The sequence below is a fragment of the Ruditapes philippinarum genome, unplaced genomic scaffold (genome assembly GCF_026571515.1).
Source record: "Ruditapes philippinarum isolate M1 unplaced genomic scaffold, ASM2657151v2 ctg1483_1_1_1_1, whole genome shotgun sequence".
NCBI lineage: Eukaryota > Metazoa > Mollusca > Bivalvia > Venerida > Veneridae > Ruditapes > Ruditapes philippinarum.
Window position 1 is genome coordinate 164,118 of NW_026856964.1, and position 25,753 is coordinate 189,870.

At 33.0% G+C, this 25,753-nt stretch overlaps 3 protein-coding genes and 2 long non-coding RNA genes across 5 annotated transcripts; 2 read left to right on the forward strand and 3 right to left on the reverse strand.

Moving 5' to 3' along the window:
• Window positions 1-3,785: 3,785 nt before the first annotated feature.
• LOC132748275 (uncharacterized) lies at window positions 3,786-5,557 on the forward strand. Its single transcript, XR_009628232.1, has 3 exons — window positions 3,786-4,216; window positions 4,459-4,619; window positions 4,828-5,557. It is a non-coding gene; the product is annotated as an uncharacterized LOC132748275 (long non-coding RNA).
• A 1,676-nt stretch (window positions 5,558-7,233) lies between these two features.
• Window positions 7,234-8,382, reverse strand: LOC132748286 (mid1-interacting protein 1-like). Its single transcript, XM_060737856.1, has one exon. It carries the CDS (start codon window positions 8,169-8,171, stop codon window positions 7,650-7,652), a length of 522 nt encoding a protein of 173 aa, XP_060593839.1. The 5' UTR covers window positions 8,172-8,382; the 3' UTR covers window positions 7,234-7,649.
• Window positions 8,383-8,455: 73 nt separating this feature from the next.
• LOC132748285 (electron transfer flavoprotein beta subunit lysine methyltransferase-like) lies at window positions 8,456-12,308 on the forward strand. The gene is made up of 4 exons (XM_060737855.1): window positions 8,456-8,581; window positions 10,209-10,620; window positions 11,150-11,280; window positions 11,925-12,308. The coding sequence occupies exons 2-4, from the start codon at window positions 10,361-10,363 to the stop codon at window positions 12,263-12,265; spliced, it is 732 nt and encodes a 243-aa protein (XP_060593838.1). The 5' UTR covers window positions 8,456-8,581; window positions 10,209-10,360; the 3' UTR covers window positions 12,266-12,308.
• A 1,279-nt stretch (window positions 12,309-13,587) lies between these two features.
• On the reverse strand, window positions 13,588-15,138 carry LOC132748287 (uncharacterized). Its single transcript, XR_009628234.1, has 2 exons — window positions 14,592-15,138; window positions 13,588-14,450 (listed from the first exon to the last, which is right to left on the reverse strand). It is a non-coding gene; the product is annotated as an uncharacterized LOC132748287 (long non-coding RNA).
• Window positions 15,139-15,151: 13 nt separating this feature from the next.
• Window positions 15,152-25,693, reverse strand: LOC132748288 (uncharacterized). Its single transcript, XM_060737857.1, has 4 exons — window positions 25,592-25,693; window positions 17,805-18,547; window positions 17,038-17,287; window positions 15,152-15,777 (listed from the first exon to the last, which is right to left on the reverse strand). Exons 2-4 carry the CDS (start codon window positions 18,401-18,403, stop codon window positions 15,604-15,606), a joined length of 1,023 nt encoding a protein of 340 aa, XP_060593840.1. The 5' UTR covers window positions 18,404-18,547; window positions 25,592-25,693; the 3' UTR covers window positions 15,152-15,603.
• Window positions 25,694-25,753: the final 60 nt, after the last annotated feature.

Consider the following 25,753-nt stretch of genomic DNA (forward strand, 5'->3'; position numbering starts at 1 on the left):
CATATTTGCAACAACTCAATGAATGACTTTGAAAAATGTGAAATTCTAGCATTGTTATGGTTACAAAAATTGGAAAATCGGAAGATTTTATAAAAAATTATTATATATTATTATATCTTCCTCTTGTCGAAATTTTGCGACCCCCTCCCCGCCATCCCCTCTTGTAAGAAACCTACATGTAGCTAGGACCCGCTCCTGATCATGTAAGATGAAATCACTTGCCTTAAATTATGATAGGCTTGTACTTTGTAAGATTCAAAGTTTTATATTTTGAAGGAAGTACTTAATTAAATGTAATATGATTAAAGTAACACTCTTGGGCTGTGTAAATCAAATGCATTTTTAAAATGACAGCACTAATTAAAGTCTTATAAAAACGGCGAGTTCGACTTATGATTTAGACTTGAAACATTGATCTTTACATTATGTTGTACTTCAAACTGACCACGCAGTGACCTGACCTTCAATCACAAGCCGCATAGCTTAAATTTAAACTTGACCTTGGAGATAAATGAGCCGTGTCACGACATAACCAACATAATGGGCTTGCGACCAGCATGGATCCAGACCAGCCTGCGCATCCGCGCAGTCTGATCAGGATCCATGCTGTTCGCTTACAAACCCTATAACAAGTAGAGAAATTGATAGCGAACAGCATGTATCCTGATCAGACTGCGCGGATTCGCAGGCTGGTCTGGATCCATGCTGGTCGCAAACGCATCACGTTGGTTTTGTCGTGACACGGCTCAAATAATCCGATAGTTTATAAGCGATGGTAAAATGATAGTATATATTGTATTATAAATACGGCACATAAGTTTAGTTTTAGTTCACGAGTTGAAGGCTGTGTCCTTTATTGATCACATAGTTATACAGTAGTTGCTTTTTTTGTTTATTTCTTCTTCTAAAAATAGATAATCTTGTATATTAATGTGATTGGTTGTACTGGGTGAAATTAGACAGGTTTAGTTATCTGTGGTTATATAAAAATAATGCATAATTCAATTGTGATTATAAATGCCCTCTAACCACCCCGAGAAATAGCCCATACTTTAACATTCTTCATTCTGAAGAAACAACATCATGCATATGGTTGTATGTATGTATGTAATAAGTTGTCCTCATCATGGGCTTATTAGCCTTTTGATAATGAAATAAATGAATATCGTATCTTGTAATGCACCGGCAAAATCTCTGACAATGTCGAATCCGAAACATTATAAGAAATTATAATCTAAAATTTATTAAATTTTATCATGTATAGGATCGAACTCGCGCCCAGTTGAATTATACCAGAATGCGTTGCTGCTATGCAACTTGCTCTATAACTCTTATAAAGTTCAATCGAACCTTTCTGCAGAGTAGCGGGCCACTTCCGTCAGTCGCTCGAACTTGTTTTTCACACTTGACATGCTGGAACCAAAAATGGTTAGTCAATACCACCAGTACAGAGCCAATCCAGTCTGCACTTCCGTGGTGTCTTACCAGCCTAAACCCAACTAGTACTGTTGGTAGCTCACTTTTGATGATTTAATTGATATCTTCTAAGACCTTTAAAATAGCTTTAAAATAGACTGTTCCACATTCTCTTGGTAAACGTCGTGTTTATGTTTCAAATCTTCTTTCTGATTGGCCATTTAATAATTATTGTTGCTTTATGATCATAATTAAAATATCGTAGTAGTTTGAAAAACGATTTATGTCGGTGCGGTGCGCGTGATATTTAAATTATAAATTAAAAATGCCGTCGCGGTATAATTTTTTTTTTTTTTTTTTTGCATAATTTATTCTTATAATGCATATGCTTTCAGCACGTGATTATACCTCGCGTATAAACAAAATAAATATTATTATTCTTGTGAGTCATGCAATTTGTCATCCTGATTTTTTAAGACATGTGATAGATACCAAAGATGAAGCACGTGACGGAAATCTTAATAATATTAAAGCAATGTTTAGCATTCAGGCGCACACAATGAAACTGTTAGATCTTCTTAACTCAAATATCCGACTATCACTAATTATATTTCTTCTTTTCCGAAGATTGGCGGAAAGCACCGAAAAAGTTTAGCGACTTCTGTGCATCTTGCGAATATTTCGCGCATATTGTCCATGCAATTGTGCTATTACTCACGGTGTTTGATGATTTTATGTCACATCAGCAGATTATACAAGGTTAACTTCATATATCAACCCTTCACCTTGGTCACGAAATTTTTATGTAACGCTATAGTACAAAATAAATGAAGTGATCGACCAGGGTCTTTCAAATGGCAAATTCTATTCATTGACTCACTGGCAATTGATTGGCATCATTTTAACGACTTAAAGTACCTATTCCGAACGTTGTCATTTTTAAAAAAAATTAAAGCAGCATGCCACCACATTCATGATAATTTTCGTGACAGTTTTGAAAATGCGTTTTAAACCCATAATTTTATTTCCAGTACCTGTATCAGCAACCAGAGCGATTTAACCTGTACGTACAGGCCGCCTTTCAGAACAGGCCCCTTAGAGATTTGACTGGCTAACAAAATTAGGAATATCGCATTTCATATCATAATAGACCGATGCTAGTGAAAACGTTCAATATAAAGTGAACAAAATACGGAATGCCGTTAGGGCCATCGCCTATGAATGTGTTGATCTAAAACGCGATAGTCGATAGTACGATGGTGAAAACGCGAAATCACGAAACTACGATGGTGAAAACGCGAAAGCACGATGATGAAAACGCGATAGTACGATGATGAAAACGCGACAGTACGATACTACGATGATGAAAACGCGATAAACTATCGTGTTTTCACCATCGTACTGTCGCGTTTTCACCATCGTAGTTTCGTGATTTCGCGTTTTCATCATCGTACTGTCGAGTATCGCGTTTCAGATCAAACCATTCATAGGCGATGGCCCTAACGGCATTCCGGAATGCCGTTAGGGCCATCGCCTATGAATGTGTTAATCTGAAACGCGATAGTCGATAGTAAGATGGTGAAAACACGAAATCACGAAACTACGATGGTGAAAACGCGATAGTACGATGATGAAAACGCGATAGTACGATGATGAAAACGCGATAGTACGATGATGAAAACACGACAGTACGACGGTGAAAACGCGATAGTACGATGATGAAAACACGACAGTACGATGATGAAAACGCGATAGTACGATGGTGAAAACGCGATAGTACGATGATGAAAACACGACAGTACGATGATGAAAACGCGAAATCACGAAACTACGATGGTGAAAACGCGAAATCACGAAACTACGATGGTGAAAACGCGACAGTACGATGGTGAAAACACGAAAGTTTATCGCATTTTCATCATCGTAGTATCATACTGTCGCGTTTTCATCATCGTACTATCGCGTTTTCATCATCGTAATTTCGCGTTTTCACCATCGTAGTTTCGTGATTTCGCGTTTTCACCATCGTACTATCGACTATCGCGTTTCAGATCAACACATTCATAGGCGATGGCCCTAACGGCATTCCGTAACAAAACGGTTTGTATCTAAAAAAACAAAAACACCTGTAAGCTATGTAATTTGCATGCCTACTGATGGTTCTGTCCTTGTGTTAGGATGAGCTTGCATTTCATGGGTAGGCCTATAGCTGTACGCTCTTGTGAGATAAACCCATTACATTGTCGCTGTTTTAGAGTATGGTATGCAGCACTGCCCAGGTTGACTATATATGTTGTGTAATTTTAACTATTTTTCTTACCGTGAAGATATAATGTTTGAATATTTTGTTAAACCTTTGACATTTTAGGCCTAAATTAAAAATAGCTTTGTTTGCTGTCTCCCGACCGACCCTAAAAAAACGCTGCGCTCCGAAAAATTTTATTTGCTCTCGCCGACCATTTTTTTTTATTTTTTTTTTCTGGTGCCGCATATTTTTACCGATATCCGTTCAATAACGGCGTGTAGTATTCTGGTTCCCGCGTATTATTCGTCACGTGTATCGACTATCAAGTACCGCCGGGTAAAAGTTGATTGTGTACACATCCGTTACAATTTTGCAAAACGAAAGTAAGAAGATCTTCAAGAAGACGAGTATTTTATCATCTCGTCAACATTTATTATTACGTTTATTCAACTTTGTTGAAAAATAACCTCCACGAGAATGAATTTGTCTGGGCATGGGCCGATCTGTTGAATGACGTCGAGGATTTTTACCCGAAAAAAATCGGACGTTCTTACGGTATGCTTAAATACTGGTTTGGGTTAAAAACTTACTGAGTGCTCATGTAATCGACTTAAAATAAAGTTTTTGTAAATAAATAAAGTTTCTTGTATGTACTCATTCATTTATAAGTACCAGTATTTATTAAATAATCATTTTCTTCAACCAGCAAATGCACTAATCTTATTGTTTTCAGTACCACCTGTCTTAGTATTTGAACCATTTCAGCACTCGTTTATCACATTTTCTCATTATTGCAGGGCTTTAAGAATAGTCTTCTAGTGGCTCAAAATGCAAGGCACTGAATGCGGATAAACCAAGGTGTATTTACTCCAAGAATAAATTGACAGGGAAACATGATCTCTAAAACACAACCTTGAGAAATTTGATTACAACTGTGTTTCAGTCATTACAGTTGATGGTTAGTATTGGTATTGCACATTGTTGTGCTTATTTTCTTGAAATAGTGATGTCAAAATGTTTTTACATAATCAACTGAAAGTAGAAACCTGATTTTATTCTTTCTTACATATTTCCCATGGTGTTTGTATAATTAAAAATGTTAAAATAATTGCATTTTTGGCAAAATCTGTATTGCATAAAGTCTAGCCTTCTGTCTGTTTTCATAGGAGATGCTCTGCAAGGGAGAGTGTTTGTATGACTGCAGATGTCATGTCAATCTCACGTGGAGTTCCCTTACTGTGCCTCCAACATTGGACGACCAGATATTTGTGCCCATTGTGATGAGCCAGAAGCACAGAGAAATCCAGAACTGTTAACAAAGTTTAGGATTGTACTTTCAGTTTATGAGCAATGCATCAATGTCCACAAGAAAGACATTCCCCATAGATGTCCTATAAAAAATGAATACTGTGAACCTAAATTTTGTTGGTATACTGTGGCTTAACTGTTTACTTGTCTGAAGTTGCTTAGTGTTTGAAATTGTTTTTCTGGTTGTGTCACTAACTATTCATTTCAGTGGAAAAAAAATGTAAGCAGACTTTAAACTGTTGATGTATAATGATGCCTTTTGTTGTTCAGTAGTTATTTTGCATAATATATTTGAGTATATTTGTGTGTTTTAGTCATCCTCTCACATGTTGGGTGAATGTTCGAAATTTTGCTTTTGTTACATGTATTGTTATTAAAAAGAACTATACTTCTTGTATTGACTAATTGAAAGATATACAAACTGAAATAAAAAGTAAGATATATCAATTTTAAAAAATTTTATTCGCTTTTTTATTAAACCGTTTTTTCCAACAAACAGAATCAAACCAAAAACATACATGTATGTATTTTTAAAAAAAAAAAAAAAAAAATCCCTACCTACCTACCCAACTCTAAAAAGGAGGGTCGGGAGACAGCAAACAAAGACTTTTTTAAATGTGGCCTTATTACAATTGTAGTAACTCAACGATGAGTATTTAGCGTGTGATAGATAAGAGACTAAGTTGAGTATTTGTCAACTTTAGGCTTTAATTACGTCACCATTCTTGTTATCATAAACCGCACCATCATAAACCGCACCCGGTTCGTGTATCTGAGTCATTTTCGGTATTTTAAAATCACGAGTGAGTTATTATGATATTAGTGTTGCTTGTTTACCTATCAACGTGAGCTTAACTTACTGAGAGTACGAACCCCGGACAAGTCGCAATTCATGTCTTAAAACTATAGATGGCCTATAAATTTTGAATTCAGGAATTCATTGTATGATAACAAATATGTACCCAAGTCGATTTTAACTAAACTTTAGTAAGTAACTGAATTTAATAGCGTTAAAATGTATATATTGAAATTCGGAGACCTTCGTCAGAGTCGGGAAGGGCCGAAAGTTGCGTTGTTTTAACATTGCGTGAATTTATGCGAAATTCTCTGAAATAACTTGTATTTTCATAAAAAATATATATTTAATTCTAATTCTTTTGCATTGAATTCTAAAACTTGTTTATTTTAATTAAGATGACCAAGCAACAATAATCTCGTCGCAGTTAATCTTGTTATAATCCTAATCCAAACAATGTATGACATAAAATAAAATTGTTCGCATGTCCACATTCGTCCAAGTTGGTTTAAAAACGGATTTACAAAGTGAAGTTCAAGTTCGCACATGTTCCGTAAAGTGCTATTATTACAATTACAATGAAAAAACAAACAACAATATTTATTATTTCTTTATTTGACTTTGTCATTTTCACTGTAGGATAACAATTTAAAGATTCAACAATACTTGACGTAACATCAAATATTACAGAAAATAAATAAGCGTTAAATAAAACGATATCATACATGTATATACAAAATGAACACTGACCATCTTTTTAATTTGTTACGATTTTGTAAATGATAACAGACGGGCACGTTTCATTTAAAATGTTTTTAACAATCAAATGAATGGTCGGCTTCTTCCAACATACGTTATGCAGCACGAGATCACGTGTAAACTTTTTTGTAATCCCGGATCTTCAACGTATTTGAATAATGGTATACATATACTAAAAGTGTGACTGTAAATTGTGTTTATATGCTGCTAAAAAACTGTAACATCGTTTTATATAATGTGGCGTTTTTCCTTACATACATGTGATATAATTTTTATGGAATCATTAACGTATGATTAAACGGGCACAGCCAGCGTTAAACAGTAGTAAAATATCATATATAAGTGCAAACTTGTTATAAAAGAACTATCCTACCATAACATCACAGTATATACATGTATATGTACTTGTATTTTATCAATAGGTGTGGGATAGTTCAGAGTTGGTGACGTGTATCGGTGAATCGTACTTTTCCAAATACACATATAAATAAACATTTACACCCCCCCCCCCCCCCCGAAAAAAAACTTAGTCTTTAACAAATATGAAAGTTATTCTAACACTCAGCGCATGTTGTTTGAAATATTAATTAATTGAACATAATTATTCACATAAGAAATAGTATAAGCGTTGCATTAGTCAATAAAGATGTCCCTTGCAAAATCACATGTTGCATAAATTACACCAATGACAAGTGACATAACTTAACTTAGTTAATGAAACCTTCAATAAAATAACGTAATATATCAGTTAAATGAAAAATAAAATTAATAAAACAAAGATTAGAGGAAATTTAAGGTAAATAATAGACTTAGATATTATCCAACACATTTTGACACTGAAAAGTGTACTTAAGGCACTCATTACGAAACTCTGCTGTCAAATATTATTTTGCTGTAATTTTTTCACCTGTCAACTGTCAGTGTCACGTGTGTTATGAACGGCGTTTGTGCGTACAGCAGGCACGTGAGCGTTATTTAATGTTCAAAATGCGTGATGCATGCATCTTTAATTGCGTTGGATGAATAATTGCAAATGTTTACTTTGACCTCATTGACGAAGCTATTCGACGAATTTTGCATTGATAAATATGAATGAACACTATTCGAATACTCGTTCGGGCCTCCTCAGATAGTAAATTTCTTGGTTTTCTTAACGCCAACTTGATCTTCGTACGCGTCGCCTAGAAATTTAGCAGTGTCCGACAATTGATGTAACAGCCCAAATAATCCTTGTAAATGATGTCTAAATGCCTGAGCGGTTTTCGTGGCCGCATCCTGTTGCACACCGTCATCGGAAGAATCGTCACTAAGGGTGTCCGAATCACCGTCCGATTCACTTAAACTGGTTATCCGATGTGAACTTAAGGGACCTTTTCCACTTAAAAGTTCTCCTTTTACTGCATTTATCATTTCATAATAACTATACAAGTCCTCACCGTTTCCCGAAGTGAATGGTAACACAGCCATATTATTGTTCTCCTCAGTGGGTTCCAAGTTCGAGTTTTGGTTGAGCTGCATGTCCCGAAGTCGACTCGGCACCATCACCTTTTCGTCCATAATATTCACTGTCTCAACAAATTTGTTTAACACAGACATCAATGATTGACTGCTACATTTCTCACACATCTGATGTTTTCTATTAGCCATTTTACAGTTATTTTATGTTTAAAATGTCCGCAAATATTTATATCATTTATTTAGAATAAATAAATGAATAAAATCATCTAAATATCCAAGCTAGTATCCGTTTGAAAGTATATCTAATGCAATTTAACTATCTAAATGATCGATCTAGATCTATATCCACTCTTGATTCATTCAATATTATTTATTCGATACGAGCATCTAAAACGTTATGATCTGTTTGAAAAGTATATCTAACATGCTTAAAGACCTTTCACCCCTACAAAATAATGCACCGGTCCAACCTATATTTTCAACCGCAAGGTCACGCGATTAAACACGCCTGCTGATTGGTTCATTTCCGCCTCGTGATCCTTACCATGCTGTTTACATGTGGTTACTCATACCAACCGGCCAGGTTACAACAAACAGAGGTAAATGTTTTGAATACTTTAAATAACGTCAGAATAAATTGATCAATTTTTCTATACCAAGTGATCATTGTCAACGATAGTGGGCGCAACCAGTGTTTCATTATATATATGATCATCGATAAAGCTGTGTTTGTCACACATTTAACAAAATAAATTATACGCCTGCACTTTCGCTTTATTGATATACCACGCACTGTACAGTATGCAGTACAGGGGCAGATCACTGATATTAAGGGTGGAGATGGCGCCTATTGCGTGAAGATTCATGAAGCGGGACGGGCAAGGGCGGGGGATTAAATGATGCAAGCTGGTTCTTAAATTTTACTGACACAGCTTGCATTATTATAAAGTGCAAATAAATCTTAAAGAGCAACCAGGGGGTTTATACTTACAAATATGACATAATCAAATCTTCATATTTAATCTGTTAAATAAAGTTTCACCTTTTTTTTTTAATCCTAGGTATTCAGAAATATTTGGGTATTTATAAATATTATTAAAGCGGGATCAATATTTTTAAATTTATTACAGGCCGGAATGGAATAATAAAGAGGGCAAAAATAAACAACGCATCTTTAGATTAATGTTGTAATGAACATATTTTGACGTGCCAAAGATATTTTAATCCTTGGTATTGTGTAAAACATCAAATGTGCCAGCCACTTCTTTAGGCACAATAATTGTTGCGCAGAAACAATACGAAACGAAATAAAGAAATTTCAAATATAATATATATCATTTGGAAAACATAAATTAGTGCATAACGTGTCAAATAATGGTTTTAGAGCATGTTATATTAAATGCTTGTTTAATTATATGTTACCTGCAAACAGTAGCGCTTTTCATAATAAAAAAAAGTATTATTTTGCCTAATATACAAAATAATAAAATAACTTTAACTGTTCTTACAGCAAACATAGAACAGAAGAAAAAAGATGCAAAAGTAGGTAATGTGCCTATGAGTAAACTATTTGGAAACTTTAAAACACCGAAAATAAACAGCTGTAGAGAAATAAAAGCATTTCTGCGGCAAGTATTAAATGGCAGAACTTAGAGATGCATCATGTACCGGAAATTAGCTATAGATCTATGCATGCTGGGAAACACGTTTGCAGGGCATAAAGTCATTTTCTGTGACTATCATTTGGCACCTGGCAAAACGCTATTTACTATTTAGCGTCTCTTTAGTGATACCAAGCTCAAATCAAAGGGTCTTGAGTTCACGCTCAGCAGTTTAAAGGTTTAAGTCCCTCCATAATCGTTTGCATACAAATACATGTGGAATCCAACCGAATATATATATATATATATATGTATGTAGTAATAATAGAAAAGTCGCCACGATGACATTACCTTTATATAAATAAAACCCAAACAAATATATATAAAATGTTAAATGACAAAAACTGGAAGTAAAGTCGTTTCCCCTTTTTCTTTGACAAAAACTTAATGTCCATTCAAACTTGCTAATTTTACAAATGATGATCTTTTATTTATGTATAGCATTAATTACACCGCTTCAATAGGTTGACTAAAGAGCGGAAAGTCGCTGTAAAAATAAATCATGTGTGAAAAAATAAACAGAATATTATCAATTGTAATATGCTTAAATTTGTATTTTAAACAGGGAGGAAGGGCCTCAACCCGTGGATCTATTCAGTGAAAAGTTATGTTTAGAAATAGGATATGTGAACTTTATGAAAACGGACGAAATGCACATAAAAGCTAGTTGTAAAATGTAGCCTTTGGAAGAAACAGCATATTTTAGATAAAACAGGCATGAAGTTTCTTCATCAGCCACAACTCGCAAGATTTTACAAAAGTTTAGATGTTTTCCGTTTTTCAAAATGCGGATGTGCAACATTGGACAACCTGATTGCTAAAAATACAGAACTCACCAGGGACCACATGACACCGGAAGTAGCTTTACGTTTAATCACCAAACGATGTCCACTGTGGAAGTGTAGGCCAGATGACAGTGCGCCGTTTTCGGATCCATTCTGGGCATTTTATTGGCCCGGGGGACAAGTTCTGACCAGGTAAATAACCTTAATCTTTATCAGGCTAGACTTGTTCATCGTCCAATCTGGACAAAACCAGTCACCATTTTGGGGGACAGTTTCAAAATGTGTTCTCACTAAGTCGCGTACAGTGCAAACCAATCAGACATCACGTTTTTGTTGGCTGATGGTAGCATAAGTATATTTAGTTGCCAGTTGCCTTTTATTTAGCGCCACCTTTTAACATGACTGTTAAATTATAGGAGGGCACTTCGCCGGTACTCAAAGGTAATTTTAAATAATACACTTTTCATAGATCGTTTTTACCGTTACAGTTTCCTAAATATTGCTTTCCAATGCTTCTGTTAATTCAGAATTTGAAGGACTTGCTAACCATGATTTCTGTAAATGTTTTTCATATAGTCTCTAAAATTCTGTGTATTAAATAATAGGTATTTGGCTTATCATACCAATAATTAATATATTAATTATTTACCATATTAAATGTATGTATGTTTAACCATATAGATAAGTTTATGTATAAATATCGTTATTGTTATGCTTGCAGATATATTTTAGACAACCCGGCTATATTTAATGGGGCCACGGTGTTGGATGTCGGGAGTGGATGTGGCGCCTCCGCAATAGCTTGTGTCATGTGTGGAGCTGAAAATGTTATAGCCAATGATGTTGATCCAGGTGTTTATAAATTTCAAAACATTTTCTTTCCTCTGCCCTGACAAAAATGCTGATCTCATCATAATATAATATTGCTTTGAAATATGTTTAACATTTAAATTCACGAGTCTGAATTCTTTTTCAGTATCCCATATTTTCGATGGAGTTTTGTATGTATGTATGTAGTCTAAGTTTAATGAGGGTCCATATCTGCCCATGCCCCGTGTCTTCTCAGCGTCGTGAACGCACCGATGTGAAGTGAGAAGTTCATCACATGTTATATTTGTATGCAGAATATGAATAATAAACGTTATTGGAAGAATCGCACTTAGCAACTTGTTCTATGTTACAAACACAAAATTTTAGAAATGTGAAAAGATAGAAATTACGAAACTTTTAAGAGAATTTTTAATTGTTTTAAGAAAATAATCTTATTACTTCCCTTTATGTACAATTTCTGTAACATTATTAAAATCTATTATTAGTAACATTTAGCATAATCTTTCATACTCTTATATGGATGAAAACCTTATCTTGAGTCTTAATTCTTTTTTTATTGTAGCATTAAGTTTGAGGCAAAAACACTCAATTAAAAAAGAAATAAAAACAGGGACAAGTAGTTAGTTTGACATTTAGTTACAATATATGAATTTATCTAATTCCAGTTGCAATTAGAGCGATCCAGTTGAATTCAGCAGCCAATAGGGTGACAGTTCAAACATCAAGAGACAATATGATTGGTCAACTAAATTCAGAATGGTCCACTGTTCTTTTGGGTGACATGTTTTATGATGAAGAATTCAGAGACAGTCTAGTGGAATGGACAACTAATTTGTTCAGTAAATTTAAAACAAATGTGTTCATTGGTGATCCAGGGAGATTGCCATTTCTAGACCATCCAATCAGAAAACGTCTTACAAAAGTTGCAGAATATGACCTTGATGGGTCATGTAAAGAAGAAAACAATGGTCTGTCTACAGGCTATGTATGGAAACTTGATAGATGATGAAAATTAATTGTAATATTGTTTAATAAATATACAAATTATGTTCAAGATATTTCTGTTTCAGATACATCCCCCTGTTTTATCAATGTTTCTTTTGTTAATATTCAGGCTTTAGTGCTTGTCCTATCTATTTGTCCCAAGATAAGGCCAACATATCAAAAATATTCTGTTTTCCATATAAACTGCAGCAGAATATACTTAACTACTTTTATTTAGTGTAACATCTATTTGGATAAACCACACTCGCCTATGAAAAGTAGAACAAGAGGGTCATGATGGCCCTGAAATCACTCATCTGTATATAGCCCCCTGGGCAAAGGCAAATTTTAAACCAGGGGCTGTTATTTAAACAAACTTGGTAGTCACCCATTAGAAGATGTTTCATGATAAATATCTAAGCTCTATCTCTTTGGGGTTTTTATAAGAAGATTTTTTAAGTTTTTTACTATATACATATAGGGAAAAACAATGAACCCCCCAGGGCTTTTATTTGAACAAACTTCGTAGACACTCACTAGAAGATATTTCATGCTTAGTATCTAAACTCTAGCTCTTTGTTTTTTTTTATAAGAAGATTTTTTAAGTTTTTACTATACACATATAAGGAAAATCAATGACCCCCGGGTCGGGGCCAATTTTAACCCAAGGGACCTTATTTGAACAAACTTGGTAGACACCCATTAGAAGATATTTCATGCTAAATATCTTAGCTCTAGCTCTTTGGGGTTTTTAAAAGACGATATTTTAAGTTTTTACTATATACATAAAGGGAAAAACAATGACCCCTTGGGGCGGGGTAAATTTTTACCCCAGGGCTTTTATTTGAACAAACTTGGTAGACACCCACAAGAAGATGTTTCATGCGGAATATCTAAGCTCTAGCTATTTTTTTTTTTTTAAAGAGGATTTTAAGTTTTTACTATATACCAATAAGGAAAATCAATGACCCCCTGAGGCGGGGCCAATTTTAACCCAGGGCTTTTATTTGAACAAACTTTGCAGACACTGACTAGATGATGTTTCATGCCAAATATTTAAGCTCTAGCTTTTTCGGTTTTCTAAAAGGAGATATTTTAAGTTTTTTCTTTCTGTTGCCATGGCAACCAGAGTTCTGCTTGGAATTTAATTCTTTGAACAATTTATAAAGTTGACTACTAAAGGAACATTCCTGTGAAGTTTGGATGAAATTTGCTAAGCCATTTATGAGGAGATGTCGTTTAAAGTAAAAGTTATCGGACGGTTGCCTGACGAAAAGCGATCACAAAAGCTCACCATATGTCACTTTGTGACAGGTGAGCTAAAAACAACAAAATGAATATCTTTGCTTTTTCTTTAATAATAACAATACTTTAAATAAATCAGATTAATATAAACATGTTTGAAGATAATATCACTTGATTATTATTATGCAGGAAAAACATTATTATCTAGTTTACAGTTTTGTAAAACTTTAAATCTTACATCGTAAAGTCATGTAAAAGTTAATTACAAATTATAAAACAGTAAAACACACTAAATTTTTTTTTACAAAAATAGAACACATTATCATTTCATCTAATAAAATACATGTTCAATTTCTGGAATGTAGCAACTGAAATGAAAATCTAAAAACATTGCCCAGTATTTGCGTAAAAAAAACTTGTATAAAATTATATATTGCATATTTCCCTTTGCTACATACATAATATCAAACTAACTTACATTTATAGTTAGTTACATATAGAGAAGTTTGAAGAGTTGGTAAAAAAATTTGCTCTTTTTCCCTGCTATCCCCCCCCCCTCTTCCTGAGGGTTTGGACAGCCATTGTTATAACTAATTAACTCTTTGTCTCCTTTACGATGGGGTCCGTTGCTATGAAATATCGATAGGAAGTAGTATTTTCTCGCGCATGCAAAATTTGCGTAGGGCAAAAAGAGCATCGCCCTACATAGAAATATGTTTGAAGTTCATAGTCTACTCTGAGTTAGTTTAATTAAAGGTAAAAAGTAGAAAAATAACATAAAATAGCTTTTAACAAAAACATAAAAGATGCCTTTATAGATTTGTGGCCAAAAAAAGCCCTCACTACAATTTAATTGGAAAGAAATTCAAATATGATAATGCATTTTAAACATATTTTGCATGAAATGTACACGTTCTTGACTCTTTGAAAGTGGATTCAACTCTACTTCAAAATATATTTTTCTTAGAAAATTTGTTCACTTGTCTAGTGAGTGTAAGGAGGCACTTGAATACATGTGTTTTCTTTGAATAAAATTACATATGTAAATGAGTCACATAAACAACCTTTAACAAGATCCACATACATGTAACATATATCACAACACATTTTTTTCTTAAATAATAGCCTATTGAATTTCTAGATTGGATATGTTCAACTTTCATTTAATTACAAGTCCACAGTAATTTTTCACCATACACTGTGTATAAGAGAGGCCTATATAAGGCCTCTTCCAAAAGGAAATTTTATTTAAAATCATACAGTTTTCCCAAAAGTCTGAACTTAACCAGCTTTTCTCCTTCCCAAATTAGCATTTTTAGCAATAATTTTTCCCAAAATCAAGAGGCTAAGGCCTCTTCCAAATTAAATGAGAAAAAACACTGGTCAATTATCAATTCAGGTATATTGTGATGAAAATCAATAGTAACTTAAAGCCAAAAAAGTAGACCCTGATCAAACTGCAAGGATCAAAGTTCAGGGTGGTCTGTCTGTATACTCAGGGTGTCCAAGACAAAATAATTTTTGATCCAGCAGGTTTAGGGATTAGTTTTATCCACATACAATATCACAAATACCTTTCTTAAAAACTGATACGCCTTCTGACAATAAATCACAATGCTAATGGAATGTATTGCATAAAATTAAGTCATTATAATAATTGTTGGAAATCTATAAATTTTTGTTAGAAATAACTGGGATTTTTTTTACAGTTTTTTCAATTGAAAGAAAGGCATATATTCAACAACTGTTTCAAATCCTCAAAAAAAAACAACTGGTAAATCCCTGTAAACAGTATCTGTGTAACTACTCGGGTAGCAAAATCAATTGTCCGTATTGCCCAAGTTGTCGCACAGCCTCTACATATATAAATATCATATGGACAAGAATGTCAAAATGAGATTTCTGCCAGCCCTGCAGTGTTAGTCCAACTAATTATACTGCATAAGGAGATACTGTGCTATTTTCTTGTCTGGGCAATATCTCGCCTCTAAAAGCGAGATTCTGCCCCAGAACGAAAATATCTCAGAATCAAGCTTTGGCACATCAATATATTTTGACTACCTGCAGTGTATACTTGGGACATTTACACCCATTAAAGCAATTCAACTTTCACTTTTAACTATTTCTCGGATTATACTCATAGATATTGTTCCAGCCACGTTTGGTAAGGAAATCATACCCTGCTATCTTAAGTTTACGAGTTGTTTCCAAGACGTCCTCCGGGTCATGAAGGTCTTCATGTATAATATACATTGGTCTATACCCTAGCCTGATCCACTGATGTAATATCTGTCAAAAAATATAAATTTAATATAATATACAGTGAAACTGTCTATCAAAAACACCAGGTTTTTTTGGTCAAAATTGTTTTAATTCTGGGACGTGGTCTCATAATTAGATTTATAATCTGATATATGTTGTATGTGGCTTTTAGCTTGATCACTGAATAACTTATTTTCTTTGCTTCAAGAATTTGTTACAGTATTAAATTACATGAACGGTGGTTAAAACTGAAACATTTTGCCCTATGAGTTGCAAAGGGAGAATACTCCAATGAAGATAATTTATTTCTGCTGCACTAGATTATCTCCCTTGGAAAATATTATTTCTTATACTTTTAAAAAATAAAATGCTAAAGGGCATCTTAATTGAAATTAAATGTAAATAAGCAAATTTAACATGAAACGTCACACTATCAAAATGGATATTAATAAAAAGGAAGATTAATTTCAGCATTATCAACAATTTACTGTAATATTATACATTTCAAGGGAAGCTATATCTACTGAAATTAATATTTTTATATGATTTATAAACAGTAAAATTATTTTCATATGTTGTTTACATATTAATCTTACGGTGAATTTTTGAAAAAGTTGCAGTGATTTTTTTTTCAATTTTGAAAACAACCTGTGGCTTTCTGATGGGGGAAAATATAGCGCAATAAATCAGAAAAGGGGAAAATCAAATTCTAATAACTGAGAATGGTTTACCTACAAATATTTTAGAATATTCAATTTCAATTCAATTTAACATCCATGATACATAGCAGAGGCTATCTGTAGGGACAGCGTTCTGTCTTAAGCTGATATAAGTCAGCTGCTGTTAAGTCATGGCTCTAGTGAAAAATCTGCAAAGGGCATTTTAGGGGAAAAATAGTAGCATTTTTAGGAGAAAATATACCTATTTAGGGCTAGGGGAAACGGCCTTTATTCGGCTGTTAAATACAGGAAAAATAATCACTGAGTTGTAACATATAATGTCTCTGTTATTTAACATCATGTATGTAAACAGAATAAATATTTTTAAAGATAATATTTTGCTACTATTTAATAGGTGCATACACCATTCGCTCAGAAACAGAAAATACAAACATATTTCCTACAATGTACATATACATGTCAAAATGAAGGAAATATGCATGTATTTTCTAGAATGGCTGGTGTAACCATGCAACTTACCAGCTTTACAGGCTTGAAGCACTAGTATCTGAACTCACATATGACTTAAAGAAGTTTGATTTTTAATCAATCACAAAATTTAACTTACCGTACTACCTAGCCCTTCTGCATCTATTGATAGAATACCAAAATTGGTCGGAACGTTGAATTTGGTTGCAAAAGTTTTCACCGAGTAACACCGGATTTCCGTTACTACACCTGGCTCCCTAGGATCAGTGATCACATGACTTTCCATAGCAACAATATCCGAGGAAAGTTTAAACTTGGCTGTTCCATCATAGTTACTCAGAACAGCATTTACAAAATATACTTTCTGATCTATATGCTGCTTTATATACCTGAAGAAGATGGAAAAAAACACATTGACAACTTGGGTCATCATAGTATTATGCTTCAAATTTGAAAAAACTGCTGAATTATGAGCTGAAATTTTTGTAAGTTGGAGAATTATGGTGATCCAAACTTCTAGACTCTGTTTAACTTAATCAGTTCTAACAATTAAAGCTCTGTGTCATAAATGATTACCACTGGAAGGCATGATATGAGTGCATACTTTGATTGGTAGAAATAAAACCTCTAATATATAAAGGTACATTAGTGACATTAAGCCTTAGACATCAGGGTATTATAATGTTTACATAATGGTTTAATAGCATGTTTGCATGTATTATAAATTTGTTATGAATATTTCTGACACGTAATATCATCAGTTGTTCACAGTATACATGTAACACTCACCTAGCAACTCTGGTTATATTTCGAAACAATATTTTTTATATTAGGGTCATATACCCTGTCTGGGGAATCTTTATAGCTAATAATAGAAGAAACAGAATGAGATTATTAAATATTTACCCATGCAAGTTTCTCTTTGCAATATCTAGCTGGTAACTCTGAGGTTCTACCAAGATTGCACTCCAGCCCCAGCGAATAAAGTTATATGAATTGCTTGACAAGAGCCCATCATTAGCTCCTATGTCTATTACCAGTTTCTCCCAGTTCGTTCTATTAACTCCCAGATTATGAATTCTTTCAAGAATATACATAGTCTCTCCTGATGATGAAACGTCAACACCTAATCTATTAATAGTATGCCGTGAATTTGAACTGCTGTCACGAATATGAGAAACTCCTTTCCTGGATCTCTTTACATTATAATTCTCTATAGACTCTATATACACCCTACCAACTGTATTTTCAAGAAGTTTCGCAAATCCACCTTCTTTTCCTGAATAAACTAAGCTGGCAAAGAATGGATTAACGGCCAGCTTGTCAAGAAACGTCTCACCAGGTGCTTTTATAACATCATTGAAAGATGCACGCAGGTTCCAGATAATATAGAGAAATATTGTATTAAATAGAATGCTTTCTATAACAAAGAAAGCTACTAAACAGATAATGCAAGTTTTAATATGCTTCTGACAAGGCAGCGAGAGCCCAAACGATTTTCTCATAATTTCCTGTATTGAAACACGGCTTTGATTGAAAAGAATACCTCATATAGATGACGCTGCATTCATGACATGTGGTGATATCATAACAAGATTTGTGTAATATCATTTACACAAGTATAGCAGTCATTCTTCTCAGGTAAATACCTGAAAAATAGAAACACAGAAATTATTTAAAGGTTAAATGACCAGATCTCTACAGTGTTAGTTTTCACATGTGTTAGGGCCAAAAATAAGGCCCAATTAACAAACAGAAAAGTGTTTTTTTACAATCATGAAGTGACAAAAATGTGGCATTCCTACAAAAGTTAGAGCAGAAACTGAAATGTTCTTATTTTTTTCTAAGTTCAAGAAGGATAACTATGTCAAAAATCATCTGACCAAAACCAAATTCAAACTTGACTTGTATTTTCTGTTTAAATACCTGTACATGCAGTTTCTATCTTATGCATACTGGTACATTTTTTAATAAGAAAGAGCGCAGATGCCAGAACCTAAAAATTTCCAATTTTTCCCACCATTCAAGAGATATAATTTTGTCGAAAATCATCGAACTATGACAAAATTAAAACTTGACCTGCTTATTCCTATGATGTATCTATATGTCAAATTTTAGTTGAATGTGTACATTGACTTTTGGGGAGATAATGAACGGAAACTGATAATTTCTTCTGTTTTTCTTTCATAGTTAAAGGGGCATAATTCTGGCAAAAGTCATCAAACCATGACCAAAGTCCAACATGACCTGAGCATTCCCTTAACGTATCCATATTGCAATTTGACAAATCTGAGTTGAATGTGTACAAGTGATGGGAAGATAATGAACGGAAACTGAAAATTTATTCAAGGGGCATAACTCAGAAGTCATCAGACCATGACCAAATTCGAACTTGACCAGCATATTCCCATGCTGTATCCATACATGTATGTCAAATTTGAGTTGAATGTGCCACTGTTGCAAAGATAATGATCAGAAACTGATAATGAGGGAATGGCACAATGACGGAACAGGGTAACATTATATGCTCCTGCCATTTATGGCGGGAGCATAAAAACAGAGAATTAAACTATTAGACAATTTTTGGCTTGCAGCCACGGCTGCAAGCCTATTTGTTTTGGAAAAGTTGTTCCGGTTAGGTGGTTTCCTGCTTACATTTGTTAGTGCATGATTGAACGGGAAACCAGTTGCAATCGTGCCAATCGCAACTTTTCGGCCCTTTCCGTCACTCTTCGGATTAATTATAATAGCCGAGGTTGTTCCGATTGCAATCGTGACAATTCGGGCGATTCCGTCATACTGCGGAATCAGACGAAGTAATATTACGGAAATCTAAGCTATTTTAGTTACTTTGGAAATCCCAGTTTGTTTTTCTATTTTTACTTGATTCCGTTTAAATTCTTTTTCAAGACGCAAAAGTTAGTTTCTTTTATAATTGGTTTTTGTCTTTATTAGTGTTATAAAATAGAGAATGGTTACTGTAGTATTATTCCGTCTCCAAAGGGCGGTCCTGCTTACCAAAATATCGTGACCGAATCACGCAGAATATTAGTGCATGGTCAAGTTATATTTAGATCTACTGACATAGTTTAAACGTCTTGCTGAGGTAATCTAAAAATAGCCCATGCATATCATTAACCTTACCACGTCCATAGATATTTTAGGTGTAACATAGTTGATACATGCTTATTAATTGGTACCACGTAACGAAGTCTTTTAGTGCATTCACTTGTCTCTAAAGCTGCTATAGAAATGAAATTAGCAACTGCTAAAACGAATGACTCTCTCTGCGAAAAAAGTGGAAATGAAATGTCCTTCAGTACGATAAATTGATCTCCATGTGAGAGCCAACGTTAGTATTTTTACGATTGATTATTTTAATAGAGAATAGATTTCGAATCGTTTTTGACAAAAAAATATTATTTTTTACAAAAAAAGTTGCAACTGTTATCGTCAGCATGTTCCCGTTCAGTTATAAACAGTGGACTTTTGGTCCCTATTTACGCATAACCACTGGTGCTCAAACAAATGGGCACAGGTGCTCGTCCAGTCTTGGGCTTACCCTACCTATCCTTTTAAAAGTGAAACTTTTTTTTTCGAGAAAAAAACTGTATAAACCCTTAATGATATACAAATACCGTAATTCAAAACAAATTGTGATAATAAATTGAAACAAGAAAAAACCCCACAATTTTAAAGGGAAGAGATGAAGACACACTGAGCTAGTTCTGGCTTCCATAACTTTATATGTCGCTTTTATTTTGACGTTGCGACAGTAACAGGTCAAGCAGAACTATAAAACCTGTTCGCTGAAGTATCTTTAGCTACACTGAGCAAGATTTTCCTTTTAAAAGGAAACTTTATTATTACTGTGTTTGTTTTATAAAGAATCAATGCATTTTTCAGCACTATATTAACTAATTATTTAACCAACTACTGACGATTTATTTGAAATTATCATGGTAAAATGGAACTTTTTTTTAAATACTGATTATTCAAAGGGCATGGACTGGTCACTCTTTCAGAAATAACTTTGAAAAACATAGTCCTATAAATATGACGTCGCTTTGAGATATTTTTGCTTCTGGGCAAAGCAACGTCATATCGAAATTGCTCAAAAACCCATAGCATGTTCCGCCAGAAAATCGGGCGGAACGAAAAACAATGAAGACAGCGTGTATTTACATAATTTTTGACCTATTTATGAACAAAACTAAAAAATAAATACCTTTTGTCAAAATAATTAAACTGTCACATCCGAAAAATCATGATTAAATCCTCTAATGTATTTCAATTCCTTTTACAGCCGATAAACAAATGGCGGCCGTAAAGTGAGCGAAATCTGATTGGCTAATTCAAATGCAAGCGTTTAACTGAGTCAGAACAATCTAACGGAATATTTTTTTAACGAAATAATTGCCCATGCACCGTCAGTGTGTTCGAATATATTTTTCCGTTCAAAAATTTGGAATCAATCTGTAAAGCACCTTTTTTTTTTTTTTATTTATTTTATTTTAGCAACAACATAGATCACAGTTACATAATAAGATATATATATAAATAAACATATATATAAAATAACAGTTTATCCAAATTAAAATATCATTTCATATTAATAATAAATAAATCAAATTTAGTTAATGACTGAGATCAGACGAGTCATAGGATAAATGTATTTAAAAAAAGAAGCAAATGAATAAATTAATAAAATCACATTTCAGGTTAAGACTACAATAGTCAGAATTATAATTATCACAGAATATTGTTTAAAATTACTGATAAACATGATATAAAAGAAGTAAAAGAATTTCAATAAAATTTCAATACAAGGGGTTTTGTTAAATAGTGATCTATGGTTACAAGGATAGCCCTTAAGCTGGTGTGCTTATTTCCAATGGGGTCCTGTTAACCAAATAGATGGAAACAAGATAAAACCAGAGAGACATTCATTCCTCAAATAAAAATAGACAATGAGATAACCCTTCAAATTATTCAATCACAGTAGTTTTGCATTATCACAGAAAGAAAGGCACAGGAAAAAATAAGATAACTAAAAACAATAAAGTTGGCGAGACCTATGTCGCCACTTAATTAGTAATATAAAAATCACTTTGATGTTGCGCAGCCCATATTGAAGCAAGATGGCTTTTAAACAGAATTTTTATATAAAGTTGGATTTTATATACATTTTACATCATCTGCAAAACTATTCCAATTCTTTAATACCATTATAGAAAAATGTGCTAATTACATATCTTATTACAAAGAGGAATTGAAAAATTAAACTTATTTGATCTAGTGTTGTAGTTGTGTATATCAGACATCCGAACAAAATTTGTTTTCATATAACTTGGACACGTATTATAAAAAATCTTATGCAATATGATTAAAGTCTCAGTTGTTTAACTCTGTTTTCAATATTTAACATGTTAACATCTTTAAAATCAGAAGGAGTTAAACTAGTTCTTGGATGGTAATCTTTTATAAACCTTATGACTTTGTTTTGAGCTACTTGCAGTTTCTTTTCAGACTTTTATTTTAAACTTTCGTACCAGGACGAACAAGAATAGTCAAAATGACATTGGATTAAAGCAGAACAAAGCAATTTTCTACAGTTAAATGATAGACATTTACTGTTTCTGTACAAAAATTTAAGTTTAGTGTTTACTTTAGATATGACTGCATTAACAATTTCTTCTCCAGACAGAAGATTTTCAATTTTCAAGCCAAATATTTGACTGTCTTAGTAGATTCAATAGTGTGACCATTACAAATAATATTAAAATTATTAATCTTTTTAAGTTTTTTCTTTGGACCAAAAAATCATACATTCAGTTTTTCCTAAGTGGAGAGACAGTTTATTATCAACTAGCCAATCTGAACAAGATTCTAGAGCTTTACCTAATTTCTGTGAAATAAAATCAGGATCATGATGAGAAAAAAGTTATTAGTGCTGTCATCAGCATACAAAATAAGCTTACACTCAGAATCGATACTGGTGATCATATCATTTACATAGCATAAAAAGAGCAATGGACCTAAAATACTTCCCTGAGGAACACCACAATTTACTATTGATGGAGAAGAAAGAAAACTCTCCAATATGCTACTAATTGTTGCCTGTTATTAAGATAGATCTAAACCATTCTGTATTGGTAATCCCATCAGATGAAGTTTTCCACAAAGAATATTATGATCAACAGTATCGAATGCCTTTTGCAAATCTATCATTATCATTCCAGTAAATAAGCCATTGGAATTATTCAGTCTGATATGATCTAACAAATGTATGAGACAAGTATCAGTTGAATGTGAACTTCTAAAACCAGATTGGTGTTCATACAATATATTATTTTTAACAAGAAATGATTCTAATTGATTATATACAGCTCTTTCTAAAATCTTAGAGATAATACTTAATATACTAACAGGCCTGTAATTGCCCACTTCAAGTGTACTATTTTTGCTTAACCAGTATGGCTGATAGACAAAAATAGATTGATGTTTATATTTTATTTTAAATTGATAAGTACATCGTTTGAAAGTTTTTGTGTATGATTGAGCATGAAATTGAAAGAAAATATGATAAGCTTTTGAATAAAGCTTGAAAGGCAAGACAATAGACATTTTTGGATTTTTTTATGATGCTATGCGTTTTTGAGCAATAACTATTAGACGTCAGGCTTGACCGACAAAAACTATAACAAGCCTGTAACGTCTAATATATTGGACTATGAAAAACATTGCTCATTTTTTTCCATTCTTTTCCAGAATTATGAAAAATTCTAACAAGAGCTGACAGTATGACACTGACAGCATGCTGGAATATTTTTGTGCTTGTTTCTAAAACATGAGCCTGGATTATGTAATAAAACACGAGTCTGGATAATCTGATAATGTAATAAAACATGAGCCTGGGTAATGTAATAATTAAGAAAGAGGAAGATTTCATTCACAAAAATACAAATAATGTATGTGATATATTTATCAGTCTTGGATAGAACTATCCGAAAGACTGGACTGAACAGAACTTTAAATATTAAAGTTTAAACCACTTTAAGATTACGTGGGGGGCTTACAGACAACTCACCCCCCAGACGATTCACCCTAAGCCATTTTTTCCAGACAACTCACCCCCCAGACAGTTCACCCCACATTATTGGATTTTTGACACAGACAATTCACCCCCCATTTTCTTAACTTTAATTTTGATGAAATTTATCTTAAAATTAGAAGATGCAATAAACAAATTTGTTGTGTTTCTTTACTAAATTGATATTTATAAATTAGTCATATTTAAATTAATTATAATAATTTTTTACTTAAAAAATAATATTTGTTACTATGTGATTATATTTTTACATATTATTTACATAAAACTATAAAAATTACAAATTCACCATAAATTTGTCTTAATTTGTTTACTAAGTGCTAGTGATGCTATAATAAGATGACATATCAAAGATATTAACATGTGATAATCATTTGCTCTTTAATCCCTTTCATTTTGAAAGGAATTAATTAATGATTATCAATAGGCCTTAATCCCTTTCACACTTCCTTTGATCGTAATTATCTCTAATTAGGTGTTAAGTGACTATTATCTAGATAGATGGATAGATATGGTAATTATCTTAAATCTTTGAAGTTCTGATTAATTTCTAATTATGTAAAGCTAAATTATGTAGAATTGATAATTAAAGTAACCCATTCAATATTCAAACAACTCATTGAATGCTTATGACACATCCATCTACAAATAAATTTTGTGCACGTGCGGCCAATTAAATTTTTTTAGAAGCTATTCAAGACATGCTGTTGGTCAGAAATGGATAATTGGAAGAGCTCAATGTATACGAAGACAGATTTATAAGTCAATGGATCAGGACATTTTTTCCTTATGGGATTTGTATGATGAGCATGAGCTCAGAGCCGAGGAATTCCTTGAGCAAGTTGGGGAAATATATGGACGAATTGTTAAGTGAAGTGATAAGTAGTGATTAGATAGATTCCTGGCAGAGACATGTAATATTCCCAAACCCAAATGATACTAATCCCCATTATATGTGATAATGACATTATACTTAAATGACATAAAATGACATTTTGAAATCTTACAATATTCCCAAAAAGAAATGATACAATGTACTTCTTCTCCATAATTAAACAGTTGTACATGTTTGCATAAAAATATCATAATATTTTTTGTTGTATACTGTACATCATGGTATATGTGCTGTTATGTTTTGTAAATATGTCATAATAAATAAATTAATAAATATACCGACTTTTTTAATCTTTTCTACCCATAAACATGATTATCATTTATGAGGGGTGAATTGTCTTATCTATTTTGAGGGGTGAACTGTCTTGAGGGGTGAGTTGTCTTGCTTTTTTGAGGGGTGAATCGTCTGGGGGGTGAGTTGTCTGGTTACCACGTGGGAACCAGCATGAATAGAAACGCGTACCCTTCTTAGAATAGTCGACCAAACTAGGAAAAAGTCATTTATTAACTATGCTTTTAACTCACTAATTGTCTAAGATATGAAACATGGGCAGGGTGATATATAATTAAATTTACTGTAGACAAAATTAGAATATCCGAAGATTAGTTAAAGTTAGTATCGGTATTTTGTCAAAAATGTAGTTTCTATTTCTGAAAAAAAAAGATAATTATATTAAGCTTAAATTACCTATAACAAAATAAACTCAAATACACCGCAAATCATTCTGTGAGGAGAAAATATACGGTAAAAACAGCAAACTGTCAATAAAATATCACATTAAGAGTTATCTTTTCTTCTTCAGTAATTTAATTACGAATTAATTTATCATTATCATCTTTGTTTCGTCTG